We start from the raw sequence: 17,151 nt of genomic DNA on the forward strand, positions 1-17,151 counted from the left end.
ACAGGGTTCGGGCTCAGCCTTACCGTGGACTAGAGGATCTGATTCGTGGACTGTAATTAACAACCTGAATAGACTCTTTTTATTATAATTTTTTCTCCACTTTTAGCTCTATTTTAGCTATTTTCTAGCTCTTTCTTAGCCCTACGTATTATGTCCGTCTTTGTTCAATAATAAAAAATATATATATAATGTAATACATGTACTTTTTTGTACTGCATTTACATTTCGTTACATTTTCGATACAATATGTAAATATATTACTTATGGCTATAACATAACGTACATTATGTACCTTCTTTTCCTGTGGTCGATTAGCACTTTATTTACGTAATTGTAAGCGAGATCGGGCTGCCTCGAGTCAATAATGATACATTCAGACTCCTCAGGGTTTACTGAACACTCAACATGACGGCTACAATTACACTGAATTCTGGAGTATTTACAAAGAAAGATACTGCAATGAATAAACACAAGATATCCAATAGGAAACCAAATGACTCAATGTAGAAGCGGGATTGTAGGAGATGATTGGCTTTTTGTTGATGGTGATTCATCACTTCTAGACTTAAGAGAGAGAGTTAAGGGAGAGTCCTATGAAAAGACTGATATCTATACCAAGCTCTTATTAAAGTAATAATCTCTAATATTTCCATAAAAGTAAACGTAAAGTAAAGTATAACCAGTTCATGAATGCTTTTACATTTGCTGTTCTTGGTTATTCTAAACATGGCGTCTGGCAGGACACAGGACGTGATGTGTTTTACATCACCTGCAGCAAGAGCAGTTTGTTTGGAATGAATAGAAGACTATCTCAGTAGGTACAATGAATTTCCAAGATGGAAAGCAAGTCAATACAGTGCAAAACTGCAACAGCAATGACTGCTTATCACCAATAGATGTCGCCAAAACAAACACAAATGAGGAGCTTACGGGTTACCACTTCCAATATATGTGAGCCTGCGTGCGTGCGTGTGTGTGTGCACTTTATACCTGTATCAAGCCGTTTGACCGGGGACTCCCCCAGGTCCTCCTCTTCATCGTCATCGTCCTCCTCCTCATCCTCCTCCTCCTCTCTCTCTCCTTCTCCCTCACTGTCCCCTCCTCCTCCCCCACTTCGGCTGTGCCTCCTCTTCCTGCTATGGAGCAGCGTCTCCAGCCTGGGTATGACCACAGAGAGGAAGGTCTTGGCACCCATCTGAGTGTCGTCGTCCTCCTTCTCCTCTGTGCCTTTCCCGCCGCCTCCCCCTGCCGCACCTCCCCCTGCCGCGCCGCCTCCCCCTGCCGCGCCTCCTCCCCCTGCCGCGCCTCCTCCCCCTGCCGCGTCGCTGTCCTCCCGGGGCTTGTGGGTCTTGGCGCTCTTCGACTTGCGGAAAAGCACGGCGGTGCGGCGGCCGACGGCGCCGGCCGGTCGGGCGAGGAGCGTCGACGTGGCCACCACACTCACGTCGCCCTCCGGCGAGGGATCCTGGGAGGAGGAGCAGCAGCGAGGGTGGTGGCCGTTGAGGCGCCGGGAGAAGGAGGAGAGGGGGTCTGGGTTCTCCTCGTCGAGCTTGACCTGCCTGCTGCTGCTGCTGCAGTCGCGGGGCGAGTCCACGGGCCTGAGGGTGGGAGGCTCCGCGTCTCCGTCTGAGTGGATGAGAGGCGGGATGGAGTCCGAGGGCTCCAGTTTGGGAGGTAGGGACGTGTCTCCTGTGGAGGACGGAGACAAAAAAAAGGAGAAAATATTGTTGTCGTTTGTTTTTGTAGCTATGACCAGCAGAAAGTGAGGTTGGTTCTATTGAAAGATTTGAAAAAGAAATAGTAGTCGACCAATACAGGATTTTCATGGCCAGGGTATATATATATAATATATATATATATAATATATAATAATTTTACTGCCTTGGAATGATTGGAATGAGGTGAACGACTGAAAACGTTATCTTATTAGATAAAAACAGATGATGTATACATATTTTTATTGCAGATGTTAACAAAGTTTTCAGTTGGAGACATCATTTGCAGTTGGAAAAAAGTAATACATCGCAATATCTCAATATCGTGACTAGTATCATGGGGGCTCTGGTGATTCCCACGGTCCCACCCCATACCGATGGCCAATATAATGACTTATTTTGTGCATAATTTATGATAAAACAACACTTTTGAAATAACAAGTAAAGAGACTAAATGGCTGAACTTAAGTTCACTAATGTTAGCTATATTAGCTATAGTAGCTTGTTTAGCTGGTTGAGGGCTGCTAGGTTTACACTTGCTAACAGTGATAAAAACATGGGGTTAGCTTCAATTTAAGTAGACGGTCTTTAAAGAGTGGATGGGTCTGAGAGTGTATAATAGATGAAATATACATAATTATGAACGTGAATAAGACCATGGTAACATTGAACCAAAAATTTCCACTGAGCTCATTCAGCACCTTCTTGAGATCAAGTTTACAAACAATCTAAGCAAATGAACAACAATCGGTTTCAGATGCAATGCACTGAGATGTTTATAAACTCATATTTCGCTAATAACACTTAGTTAAAATCGTTGCTAAACAAATGTAGCACTGAAAATATACACTTTGACTGCTGTTTTGACAGGGTTAGGGTCTTTACTCTTGGCTACATCTGAAAAAGAAACACAACATCTCTGTATATTCATATATTGATCTATTCGTGACGTGAATAAATCTCGACCCGGTACCGATTGGGCTTAAGAGGTTAACAAATAGATTCCCCTAAATGTAAAAAAACAACAACAGGACTTCTACACATGGTGGCAGCCTACAGTAGACTTGCACGCCTCAGACAAACTGGGAACGGAGTCGGCACAACATGTGACTTGTTGGCTCAGTGTGACTAAATTGGGGTTATGGTGGGAGCTGGGGAATCCCTGCCTGACACCAAACACATGCCTTGAGTCTCTCGAACATGTGCAGTGCCAACTACCAGCTGCTTGTGAGTGGAATACAGGCGATCCACATTCCATGCTAGTTTTGGTATATAAACAAAAATGACAAATGTACCGTCTCATAAAGAATAGTTACAGTGCAGAACCTTAAACTTGAAACTTGAACTATGTGAAGTATACTTTAAACAGAAGACAAAGATCCCTTATGTGCACAGGTTCAGGGGCATCACCACTAGCCCTAGAGACCGCAGGTTTAATGCCACCCCAGAGGAGGACAGACTTTGTTTGGTGTGTAGGCGAAATTGAGAATGAGGTACATTTTTTTTGCAGCAGCAGATTATATTTGCCAAGCTTGGGAGAGAAGGCAGAATACTTTGTTTAAGACCGAGCTGTAATCTGAATTTATGTAATGAAATGGTATGTAATAGTAATGGAACACTGCAACAGTATTGTTGGCGTCTTATAAACCCATGAGGGTTGGGCAAAAACAATCAATCAGTACCAACCATTCTACCATCAACATAGCAATGAGTAACAGTCATATTTTCAGATAGTTTGGTTTCAAATTCCATACGTACCCTCGTCGTCTAGGCTCAGCCCGTTGGTTCTCACTGTGTCCTCGTCAGATTTCCCCAACTCCGGGGGGCGGGAACAGTTGGTGTGGCTCGAGGAGCAGGTGGTGGTGGTGGTGGTGCCGCAGGAGGACGAGGAGGGGTGGTGGTGGTGGTGATGATGATGGTGGTGATGGTGGTGGTGGTGGTGGTGGTGGGAGGGCAGCACCCTCTTCAGACTCATCTCGCTGCGCACGTCGTTGATGGTCTTCTTCAGCAGCTTGAGGCGCTTGCTGCGCGAGGGGCTGGACTTCATGGCCCCCGTCAGGTCCAGCTTCTCCAGGAGCTGCTGCAGCTGCCGGTCCAGGGGCAGGCGCTCCCGGTTACCCGGCGCCAGCAGGCGGTCCACTGCAGAACAGAGATGAAACCAAGTTAACCATGACTAAACGTTATAGAATACAATAGAATAGAAATACTTTAATCATCCAGAGGGAAATTTTACACTACAAATCGCTCACAGTAAACATTTAGACAGAACAAAGTCACGAATAAGAATAACAAAACAAATAGCCTAAGAATAAGAATATAATGGGCCTAAGAATAAGATAATAATAATAGAGTACGGACCGGGATTCACATTTCGTATTTTACATATAATATATATATTCTAGTATAAAATATACAGTAAGAAATATACAGTAAAAATATACAAAAGTCTACAGGAGTCTTCAGTTATCCCCCACGGCCGAGGAAAGTTCAATCGATAGATTTGTGAACGCAAGCTACTCTCTCTCCCAAAGTCAGAGACCAGAGAAGTGAGTTAAGACTCAAACTTGTCATCAGGGTATAAAGTCTGGGCTGTTTCAGTCTCCATGAATGGGAGACTGATTTAGTGAAAGTGCAGAATGTTTGTTTGGGTTTTGATACACACATCAAAACCTTTATGCTATGGTTGTGTTCTCAGTTCTGAAACAGAACATGTACCATATACTCAGAACATTCCCCTGGGTGTGTATCTAGACCATCTCGTCTATGGATCCATGGATATTCTTCATCGTCTATGGATCCATGGATATTATTCATTGTCTATGGATCCATGGATATTATTCATTGTCTATGGATCCATGGATATTATTATTATTCATTGTCTATGGATCCATGGGTATATTCATAGTATAATTGAAGAGATACCACAATACCACAGGTGGTGCTTTTTCATAATATGTGGTCTGATCAAATCAAATAGGAATGCCTTCAAAGAGGAGGGTTTTCCCCTTCGTAAACAAAACAACTTGCGTTACACGTGTGTATAAATGAAATTGGCTATTTTACAACAGTTATTTTGACGTCAATCTAAGTAGCCCGATCAGAGAGAGAATCAGCCACTTTATGAAACTCACGCGGCCTGTCTCCAATAGTTGCCGGTGATGTCAGTAATAAGCCATGTGAGGTTTTTACAATACATGTGATTTCACCGCTTGCCTTATGGCTGTGCCTATGGACAGGCTCCAGTATGTACAGAACTCAGCTGCCAGGGTTCTCACTCACACCAAGCCCTGGCAGCACATCATCCTCATCCACCGGCTCCCATCAAGTTCCGGATATCCTTCAAACTCCTGCTCCTCACCTACAAATCCCTCCATGCCCTCGCCCCCCGATACCGGTCTGATCTCGTCCACCAACACACTCCATCCCGGAACCTACGATCCTCTGACCTGGGTCTCCTCTCCATCTCTCGCACCAGGTTGCAGACTTTCGGTGACAGAGCCTTCAGCGTGGCGTCCCCTACCCTCTGGAACTCTCTCCCCCCTGAAATCCGCAACGCCCCACCCAACCCTGGACACCTTCAAAACTGCTCTAAAAACACACCTGTTCACCAAGGCTTTTCCCCATTAGTTAGTTTAGATTAGATCAGGTTCATTATCCCTTACCTGCCCTCACCCCCCCCCCCTTTCCCCTATTGCCCCCTTTCCCTAGCCCTCTTGATTGTGAAGCGACCTTGGGTTTCCTGAAAGGCGCTATAGAAATTTGATTTATTATTATTATTATTATTATTATTATTATTATTATTATTATGTCCAAACTGGACTTGGTCTACGTTCCTGGCCTCTTACCTTCCTCCCATGAGAACGGCGTCGGGGCGGCGGTGGCGGGCGGCTCGGCCAGGTGCATGCCGCTGTCTTTGTCGAAGCCGATACACTCCACCTCACGCCGCGTCTTCCTGAGCAGGACGCCACCCTGGTCCCGGAGGCGCACGGCGGCGCGGTGGAAGTACGTGTCCTTGGAGTTGTACTTCATGCAGTTGGCGACGATGAGGTTGAAGTCGTCCTCAAACTGCTCCAGGGAGCCGTAGCCCTGGGCGTCGATGCGCTTCCTCATGCAGGAGAAGTCCATCGGGTGCTTGACGTGGCCCAGGTAGTCTGGCACCTACGGGGGGTGGGGTGGAGAGGATACGGTGTGATACTATGTGTTAGCGGCGGTGTGGTGTTGCGGTTCTACAAATCCAAAATCCACTTTCGGTTTTTCAAAATGCTCCCACTGAGTTGAAGGCTACACTGTTCCAAGACGCGTGATTTTTTTTCATAGCCGCAGTTTGCGAAGACGCTCTCTGATTGGCTAGCTCGCGTACAGCGAAGACCCTCTCTGATAGGTTTAGCTCCGAAGGGCTCTTCCGCCTTGTACATACATATTCCCTGCTTCGAAGTGGTTATGCTTTGGCCCTCTTTCGAAGTGGGTTATGCTTAGAGTTTATCTTTAGAGCAGGGCAATGAACCACCAGCCCTGATTCCAAACTCTAAGCATAACCCACTTCGAAAGAGGGCCAAAGCATAACCACTTCGAAGCAGAGAATATATATGTACAAGGCGGACATTTCTATCCCAGAGCCCTTCGGAGCTAAACCAATCAGAGAGAGTCTTCGCTGTACGCAGGCTAGCCAATCAGAGAGCGTTTTCGCAAACTGCGGCTATGAAAAAAAATCACGCTTCCGAAACCATCAGCATTGATTTGTAAAGATCCCCGCCCCCCTTGTTTCTAAATAAATAACGTTATTAACAAATTACAACATTAATAAATAATAAAAGTAAGGATGCTCGATATTGGCTTTTTTACCGATACCGATATACCGATATTGTCCAACTCTTAATTTCCGATACCAATATCAACCGATATCAACCGATACCGATATATGCAGGGTTCCCCCCCCCAAAAACGGAATAATTGCAGGTAATTAACATTACATATCTCTTGTCGTGTAATTAACACAACATTATGCATACTTTGACAATAAATAAAATAATAATTTGTTTTTACTTGCTTGCCTGGGTAAATAAAGGTTAAATAAATGCAAACATTTTTTTTTTAAATTGATACCGATATTTTCCGATATCACATTTTTATGCCAATATCGGCCGATAATATCGGTAGGGCGATAATATCGGACATCCCAAAATAAAAGTAATCCTACAAGTTTAACACCTTTAAACATTCATAGATAAAAAGAAAATAAATTTTTAAGAGAAATAGAGTAAAATAGATGTTAAAATGAAAACGAACGCCCTAAATAACACGCTTATTTCGAGCCATACAACCTTATGTTGTTGTGGTGATTCTCCAATTCCATGATTTGACCGTTTGACTTTCACGATTCAATTCAACATTTATTTTCACATTATTTTCCATTTCAGACTTTGATTAAGATACTCCTTTAGATAAGTGCCTTTTGTGTTCAGACGGTTGTTTGTTCAAATTGAATAAGTGCGTTGTTTGTCCTCAGATCAACTGACAACAGCTCTCCAGACTCTCTCAACCTGTCAAAAGTCTGCGCCCAACGTGGGGCTCGAACCCACGACCCTGAGATTAAGAGTCTCATGCTCTACCGACTGAGCTAGCCGGGCCTGAAATCAGAGGGCACACACCCCGCTGCTTAGGGACAACTTGTGAACCATGGTCTTAGGTTCCACATTTGACTATCAATCTATACCTATCAACTGCCTTGCACTGTAATCATAGTCCCATAAATTACTATTTACATAGCTGTATGATAGCCATGTGCAATAATTATATTATACTGTATATATATTTAAGTGTTGGATATATCTACATATATCCTTGTTCACATACCTGTATATATTATATCTATATATATCCCATACATACTCTTACTAGTTATACGACTGGCCAGTATGGCTTACTAGCATAGTATATTTATACCTGTATCACGGTACATAATACTGTAACACTGTACATACATCAGATTAGTATTATTACTCAGTAGTATTCATTTATACATATTCCAGTATAATCACTTGTACATTGTATGTTGTTATTGCACTTTACTGTTACATTTGCACTCTGGTTAGATGGCAATTTATTTTTCTTGTACTGTACTTGTGCTGTATGATGACCATACACAAGAATCTAATCTAATCTACAACTACTAAACACTTGATCCGTTTTTCAAAAACAATGAGAATCCACAGGGAATTTGATGTTATCCAGGATCCAAAAAGTCTGCGCCCAACGTGGGGCTCGAACCCACGACCCTGAGATTAAGAGTCTCATGCTCTACCGACTGAGCTAGCCGGGCCTGGTGAAAGATCACACCGCCACTATTTACGGACGTCACAGTCGGTTGGTGAACCCTGCCCTGCCCTACCCTCCCCACCCCTCCCCTCCCCGCTCATCCCTTCCCCTCCCCTCTCGGGTTTCACATTCCACAGACCAGGAAGTCATAGTATTACTCACCCACACCATCATAGAGAGTATAGAAACATCATCCAGAGTAATGTACGATCAACTCACTTTTAAACAAGTGTCATGGACTGGTAAAAAAAAAGAAAAGCCTCTAACATCTTGCTCTAATATCTGATTTGATAAGAAATGCATGTTACAAGCTGTAGTCGTCCCTGAATGTGTCCACCCCTGCATTTTGACATTGTCTCATGTCATAATAAAAGTGTGAAAGGTACATAGTGGGACGGTGGACAGGCCTGGACAAACTCAGCTGAGTGGGACGGTGGACAGGCCTGGACAAACTCAGCTGAGTGGGACGGTGGACAGGCCTGGACAAACTCAGCTGAGTGGGACGGTGGACAGGCCTGGACATACGGTGGACAGGCCTGGACACACTGACTCAGCTGCTGCCTACGGTTTCCGCTGGCATCGCTAAACATGTCAACAACTCGTTTTGCGGTTAACCCCTTCAGTGCCAGAGCGGGAATGACACTCCACTACAGTACAACCTTGTCAATGTGAAATGTCTCTGAAATGGAAGTCATTTGAATGAGTTAAACTTTCAGATGATTGGAAAAATGGAACATTTTCAATCAAACATATTGAGATAGATAAACGATAGCAACGACGACTTTTGTGTATATATTGTAGGTAAAAGGCTTCGGCTTGTTTCCAATAGAATACCTACTACACAACTGTACACGATTAATAGAAAAGCAAAAACAAAACTGTCCAGACTCACGACTACATGTAGGCGCTGCCCGTCAGTGTCCGGCAAGAATGTCAGATTGCTCCGGCAGATATCACGCCAGTTTGTTTGTGTAGTCGGTGAACCTGTGGTTCTGTTGTAAGGAGCAGCACGAGCACTAGTGGGGCTTTGAGACTGCGAGTGTGTTGCAAGTGAAAGCAGGATAATGCTCATCGAGGTGATTTGTTCTTTATTTGAGGGGGAGCCTCACTTTAAATGACGCCGAGGGTATGGCGACTGTCCAAACATTTATGTAGTCACGAGAGACTAAATCAGGGAAATAATGATACCCGACAGACGCGCTGCTCGTCATGAAATCACTGCTCGAGGATACTGCGTTTGGTTAGTTTATTGAAGTTAAAACAGTTCATATACTAGTATCAAAATAAAATGAATCACAGCTTGATTTATCATTGTGTAGCGTGCGGCAAGCAAAATATGACTTCCCCGTTCACCCCCTCACCGGCGGGTTTTTACTACTACTACTACACCACGTGACCCCTTTGTGAATGGCTTAACCATAACAACCCATGTTGTCTATACCTGTCACCAACACCGAGGGTACATGATGACATCATAGATTACAGATAATTTCAAATTAAACAGTAAAACAAGAGCAGTCGTACAATCAAAAACATAACAGTATAGTATGAATAAATAGGACAATAGTAGGTCAAATTAGTTAAAGTTAACAATGGTTAGTTGTTGATTAAAAACGAAAGGATTTTGGGAAATGCAGATATAGGCGGAACTACCCTGTGGTTCTACGCACCGACATGACGTGCACATGCGTTCAAAACGGCCCTACTAGAACCATGTAGCCCACGGTGGCAGTACTCTGGAGTGCCATGGGGGGCCAAGAATTCAAGATTAGAATTCAGATTAGTGACTAATGCCTGTGGTAGGGTAAACAGTAAACACTGCCAACAGCTAACTGCCTATTACACAGCTAGCATTAGCTGCCTCTCAACAGGGTCAGTGAGGCTGCTCTTTCGTCTAGCGCTACATGCTTGCAAAGCGGGGGAGCACCTTGCACACAACACACCAGAGGGATGAATAGATTCTTTGAATACCAACGGACGCAAGGTGGGGAGAGCGTTAGTTGCACCGCGGGTCTGGACGGTTTTGTACTCGTTCCTCTTGTACATGGTAAAGTGACACGGGTCATCGCGGTCTCCTGCGGGCCTGACTAATAGTCTCTGACAGACAAGGCAGGCTATGACAAGTACAAAGGACATGTGACAAAGAGACACTTTGAGAAATACAAACGACACCCCACACACTGTTGTCACTTTCTTATTAGTAATATTACCAAATGCAACATTTCTTCAGAAGGTACATTAAAAGGATGAGGCTTTCTTATTAGTAATATTACTAAATGCAACATTTCTTCAGAAGGTACATTAAAAGGATGAGGCTTTCTTATTAGTAATATTACCAAATGCAACATTTCTTCAGAAGGTACATTAAAAGGATGAGGCTTTCTTAAGTTATTAGTAATATTACTAAATGCAACATTTCTTCAGAAGGTGCCGTAATTTTCGGACTATAAGCGCGGCTTTTTTCCCCATTTTTCGACCCTGCGGCTTATATAACGGTGCGGCTTATATGTGACTCACGTGACCAAACCCGAAAATGGAAAAAATCGAAATATTGCTTTTTTGACTGCATTGAAATGTTATTTATCTGTTCCCTAAACTTAATACAACTTGTAAATGAGTTAATTCTTGTTATTTGTCCGACAGTATTGTGTCCCAATGCTGGTGGGAAGACTACAAACGAGAAGTCTAGTCCTAGTTGCTGGTGTTCGCAGGCGTTTGCAGCAGCTTGAACAAATGGGAGCTTCCTCAAACAGCCATCTCTTTCCCGACAATCCCCTCTGTGCACGAAACCTTACATATGGTAATTAAACATTAAAACACCTGCGGCTTATAGTCCAGTGCGGCTTATATATGTACACATCGTTCAATTTAGCTGCTGCTTATACTCAGGTGCGGCTTATAGTGAGAAAATTACGGTACATTAAAATGATGAGGCTTTCTTATTAGTAATATTACTAAATGCAACATTTCTTCAGAAGGTACATTAAACGGATGAGGCTTATTAGTAATATTACTAAATGCAACATTTCTTCAGAAGGTACATTAAAAGGATGAGGCTTTCTCATTAGTAATATTACTAAATGCAACATTTCTTCAGAAGGTACATTAAAAGGATGAGGCTTTCTCATTAGTAATATTACTAAATGCAACATTTCTTCAGAAGGTACATTAAAAGGATGAGGCTTTCTCATTAGTAATATTACTAAATGCAACATTTCTTCAGAAGATGCATTAAAGGCTGGTGTAATAAAATGTTTTCTAATTGTCAACATAGCCTATAAAAAGACAAAATCAAAGGTTTTAGGCTTGCGGTTTTAAAACTGACCTCTTTGACGTCGACAGGTTGGGAAAATATCTTGGCCTGGTCTTTCTCCTGGAGCTGGTCCAGGAGGGTCCTGAGCAGGATACTGAAGGGAGTCAGCTGCATCTCCAGCAGGGTCTCCTGCAGTTTCATCTACAGCAACCAGACCAAGGGGAAGGTCATCAGTGGACAACAGTCCATTTGCCAGGAGGAGACACGGTTTCGGACAAGATCCGATTCCCTGTCAGTCATTGTTATTAGCAAACACTGCAACAGTAGTCTGAACTGTTTGATGCACCGATCCGATATTGATATCGGATATCGGCCACGATATGACTAAAATAGCTAGATCGGGTATCGGAGACAATAAAAAAAATAAAATACTAATTAATTATATATTTGAATTTATATCTATTTGTTAATTTGTTACATTTTGTTTCACTAAGTTAGGAAAGTAATGTTTTAAGTCAAGCTGTTGCCTTGCACAAAAGAATGATCCCAGTCTCTTCCACACAGTGAGGCATACAGTTTATGAATTGAACAATGGGCATCTCGGATAGGTACTCGGTATCGGCCGATACCCAAAGCCCAGGTATCGGTATCGGGACTGAAAAAGTCGGATCGGTGCATCCCTAATATGAACACCTCAAACATTCCTCTGAAAACCATGTGGGGTCGGGGGAGTAGCTTAGCCCTAACCAGACACCTAAAAACATGAAAGAGTATGGTGAGTTTCTTTGATGTAGCTGACAGAATGGGTGCACTGAGTATTGTTAACACTTTGAGTGCCAGCAACGCGTTGTCGTTAGTTCATGCCGCCAGTTGAGTGCCGGCAACGCTATATAGCGTTTGTTTGTCGTATTTCTTTTTATTGGCGATTTGAATTCATATTTCATCAATCGAGCCTCACGCTAGTGTTGCAGAGTCTCTCTGAGCTCAATTGGGAAGATACCGCCCCCTATCGTCTCTCCCTGTGGTACTGCACCCCATTAGTTTAGACTGATGATGGGGGGGGGCCAGTTTCCTCATTTTACTTTTCCGTCAAGCCAACTGAAGCCATTGTGATCGCCGACCATCAGAACAGCGTGGATTATGTATTTCCAGCACCCAACGCTGAATCAATAAACGCGATCGATATTTGGAATGGCGATCAGGAATTGGAATAATCTTTTTGGATAACATCTGATCTGAGGTAAGGAATATATTTTACCAGTCTTGGGATAATCAGAGCTTTTTTCACAGAGATATCAGCATGTCCCATATGTGTGTGTGTGTGGAAATGAGAGAATCGATATTTCAGCCCACTTCTATAGCGTGCATAAGTACACATATACTATCGATAATCTAGCGTTTATTTGAAAACGATTCATAAATAGGCCGAAAAATTACAACGTTTTTGTGAATGCCAGAATATTCCAGTAAATGCCGATTATTACGGAATCTTTATATTTCCCTTGAAAACGAGGGCTTTTCAAAATGCTATAAAACGGAAATGAAGCGATTAAAAAACTATCCGTTTGGACAATATTGACTGCAAACAAGTCATTGATAAACGACGGGCAGATTAGACACATAGCCATAATTTAAGACAGAGATTATGCGTTCACAACGCTATCATTGAAGTGGGTGCCGGCATTCAACCACGTTTTACCATGTTAATGGCCGGCACTGAAAGTGTTAATGCACACAAGGACACACTGTCACAGATGCGAGGCCAACTGGTCTTCAACAAAGTGCATTGCCCATGAGCAGCCACTAGGGGCAGAGTGGCTAACCATGAGTGAATAACTGAATTACTGACTAAGTGAGTTACTGACATTGATGGTCATAGAGGCCCTTCGCAATTGTGTAGAAGCACTCTCCGAGTCCCTGCTTTTGCTCAGTGAGTTAACAGTCAGAAATGTATGTAGGTACCAAGGAAACTACAAAAGAAGGAAGGGTCATGTAGTGTGTGACTGCACATTGGTGCCAAGTGTGAAAACTTTTGAGTTTGACCGACATCGAGTTGAATGAGATCAGCCATCCCCTCGTCATTTAAACAGGTTATTACCTCGGATGTCAGAATCATCAGCAATTTGTTGAATTGTTAACTAGCTAATGTTTGATATATTGGTTGATCAGATTGGGTCCTCAGATAGCTTGTAAATTTAGAATTTTAATACAGGCTTCAATCGAACTGACACCAAAGTCTGGCACCAAGCAGAGCATAGAACGCTGGTATTCTGACGTAATGACCTTTCCTTCTTTTAGTTTCCTTGTTAGGTACAAACCAATTAGGAGCTATGCTCAGATTTAAAGTGCACAACACAAGGACTCAATGTCCCCGACGACATCACCGGTGGCCATATTCAAACTCGTGTACTCCCAATAACTGTCAGACTAAATTAACGTGTGCAAAACTGTTTATAGAGTGAGTCTTTGGATGTGTGTGAGATTATGTGCAAAAAATAAATCAGCATCGTCTAGTGCCCATTTCATGACTAGCTTCTCCTCCGTACCTCTTCCCTCTTGAGCTTCTCCCTCTTGCGGATGAGCTCCAGCAGCAGGCGGGCTCTCTCCAGGTCGTGGCGGAGACGGTGCCACTCCTTCAGCTGCTCCTTCAGAGCCCTGCTCTCCTCCTCGCTCTGCCTCTTGAGACCCTGGAGGACAAATAAAACATGATCGAAACCGAACAGACCGGTTTTAAAATCAGGGCTTTGACCTGAAGAAAATCTTCTTCTCAAGAATCTCAAGCTTGAATGAGTCAGTGGCTTGAGTTCAGGTGTACTTGTTAACTCATTGACCGCCACGTTGGGAAATGGATCTGACTATGTGCTGCCACGCATTAAACCAATGGAGTCGCTCACCTTGTTTGCAGGGCTATAACCATTTAAATATTATAGCTATATTATGCAATACTATGGGCCATTTGACATCGAGTATCTATCGTTCAAGATGTGGAAAAGGAATATTTTTTCCATCCACACATTATCATTTTATACCGTGGTGAATATAAGTATGTTTTTAGAGTGGTCTGGGGTAATTCCTGGAAGGCTAGTAATGACCCGCAACGCATATTATACTTAATCCATTGGCATTTTGTCCCTATACACGCTACAATTAAATGCATATGATCGGTATATTATGTTCCATCATGAAAGGGGGGGGGGGGGGTCGTTTATGATTAATTGATTGTCAATAACGGCATTCGTTAGTACAACAGCATACGTTGATCAGAGCGATGGCTATGAGAACAATGGACAACCAAGCTGAAATTAACATTAGATTGCTCTTACCTGTGGCCGATGAGACTCCAAAAAAGAATATTCCAATTATGTGATTGCCATCTGCTAGATCGCATGTCCATTTGGCCCACGCCATAACCCCCAAAAGCATAATGATTCTGCCATCCCGAAGGCGATTCAATGTGATCAAGTGTGTATCTTGATCCACGTTACAAGATAACTCCACCAGGCGGCGGTATCGGACCGTTGCGATCTCAGACACAGTGCCACACATTTCCACAGCACAGCAGGATGAATTATGAATGGAAATAGCGAATAAAATAAATAACGATCCAATAACGAGTATACTCATTGTTGGCAGTATTCGATTGGCGGGCTATAACGAATTAACTCGTTTTTGGTGGGGAATGAGTTAAGGTACAAGTTCAAACTGGTCAAAGATCAACAAAGATGTTCATTGATATTGAAATCACGATTATTATAACACACGTTGTACCCTTCCTGCTGACTTGTTGTAAGTTGCTTTGGAAAAAGTCAGCTAAATGACTAAATGTAAATGAGAGCGACATGGCACGCAGCACAATAATAATTGTATCTTGATTATTTTGCCTTCATGATCGTGGGAAGCCAAAATCTTAATTGAAATTGAAACTTGATTAATCGCCCCCCCCCAGCCCTAATGCCTGGTGTGGACATGAACTAGGGTGCTTTTCCAGGTGGAATCAGACTACACCCTCCTTCCTCTACCTAGTAATATTCTCCTGAATATCCCTGCAGGGTGGAGTTTACAAGGCGCCACTGTGTGCCGTGGCCCCAGTGTAGCATCTCTCCCAGTGCCGTTCTAGTGGCCCGCGTGGAACGGCTGCACCGATAGTCTGAACGACTGACACACTTACTGGCTGCACACTCTTCTGGGAATGCAGACTGGTCTGGAGGCGTCTGATCAGGGGCAGCCCGTTCCTGGCTTGCCTCTTCAGTGACCAGTAAGTCAAGACCAGCTCCACAAAAGCCTTCTTCTTTTGGACAGACACCTGATTGAGGATGTTGTGTAACCTTGGGGGGGGGGGGGGGGGGATAGAAATCAAGGGACAGGGGTTAGAAATTCATCAAATCTGTCATCTGTATCCGTTTTTGACGCATGGGCTGTTAACCTCGATAAGTCAGTTGCTGTGTGTCGAGTTCACTGATTTATAATAATGCCCTGTTGTAACGCAAGACTGTATCTTCACTGGAGTAGCAGACACATTACTTCTTACTGATGGAAATGAAAGTCATAACGTCATAATACCCATACCGGTATGAAAAAATGTATACCGCCCAAGCCTAGGCTTCTGTGTACAGCGTGCGTGCGTGTAAGAAGTAATGTGTCTGCTACTCCAGTGAAGATACAGTCTTGCGTTACAACAGGCGTACATGGCAGTCAGTCACCTGTCATTTTATTTCCAACGAGTGGGAACTACTGGGATATGTCTTGGAAACGAAATAACTGGAGATAAAACATTCTGGAGTAAACATCGCGCAACGCCTGGGCGAAGTGGCTGGCGCGTATGGCATACCCAACTACAAAAGAGTGGCTGTTGTGCATGACAATGCCAGCAACATGAAGCTGTGTACCGAGACACTTAAACAGGACCCAGAAAATTGGGGCAAGGTCCAGGGGGGGTCTGCTGCTCGGGACACACATTACAGCTGTGCATAAACTCCTCCCTCAAACAGAGCACCGTGCATCGCACTGTTGCAGCGGGCAGGAATCTGGTAGCGCATTTTAGAAAGAGTGCAAAAGCTACAGCTTCTCTGAAAGCAAAACAAGAACAGCAGAATGTCATAGCCCACAAATTAATCCCAGACGTTGCCACTCGTTGGAACTCCACATTGTCAATGCTGGATCGCTTGGTGGAGCAACGATGGCCAATAACAGCTGTGTTGTCCGACCCCACCGTCTCCAAAAAGGCGGATCGATTACTGGACCTCAGTTCGGACCAGTGGACCCTGGCAGGTGATGTGCTCCACCCTCTAGAGACACTCACAGAGCTCTTCTCCCAAGAGGACAATGTGTCATTGTCGGCAACCGTGCCCATGTTAACTAATCTTAAAAAACGGCACTTGTCACCAGATGAGTCGCACAGCCCTGCGATAAGGGATCTGAAAAAGTCCCTGGTCCACGAGATTGATACCAGATGGGAGCTGCAGCACCTGGAACCTGCCAGTATCCATCTCCTTTCTGCTGCCCTGGACGGAGTGGACGCACCTATTCTTTTACCAATGGATTTCCAGTTCCGCGTTCTGCGATCTGATTGGTCACTGACGTTTCTGGTGCGATCTGATTGGCCACTGACGTTAAAAAATTAAATAAAAGAAATTAAATAGAAACGTTGCTTCAGTCGGAGGAGGGAGGAAGGCAACGGATCTGCAAAAAAAGAGATGGAGCAATACCTCCAGGACATTGATATTTATTATTGTTTATCTGCATTGCTTTCTTATTAAACTACTTGTGCAATAAATCCCGCTTTTGGAAATAACTCGTCTTATTTTATCCTTAAATCAAAAGGTAGAATACCTATCGAATATTCGATCGTAATTTATTTCAGTTGTTTTT

General features: G+C 43.6%; 1 protein-coding gene across 1 annotated transcript in view; it reads right to left on the bottom strand.

Annotated features, from left to right (window-relative positions):
- brd1a (bromodomain containing 1a) overlaps positions 1 to 17,151 on the bottom strand; it is a 52,530-nt gene that overhangs the window by 26,152 nt on the left and 9,227 nt on the right. The window contains 6 exon segments of the mRNA XM_084330121.1: positions 991 to 1,689; positions 3,474 to 3,854; positions 5,561 to 5,873; positions 11,356 to 11,484; positions 13,830 to 13,970; positions 15,452 to 15,608. Of these exon segments, the coding sequence (XP_084186247.1) occupies positions 991 to 1,689; positions 3,474 to 3,854; positions 5,561 to 5,873; positions 11,356 to 11,484; positions 13,830 to 13,970; positions 15,452 to 15,608 (1,820 nt within the window).

The sequence above is a fragment of the Notolepis coatsorum genome, assembly GCF_963971535.1.
Source record: "Notolepis coatsorum genome assembly, chromosome: 15".
In the NCBI taxonomy this organism is placed as follows: domain Eukaryota; kingdom Metazoa; phylum Chordata; class Actinopteri; order Aulopiformes; family Paralepididae; genus Notolepis; species Notolepis coatsorum.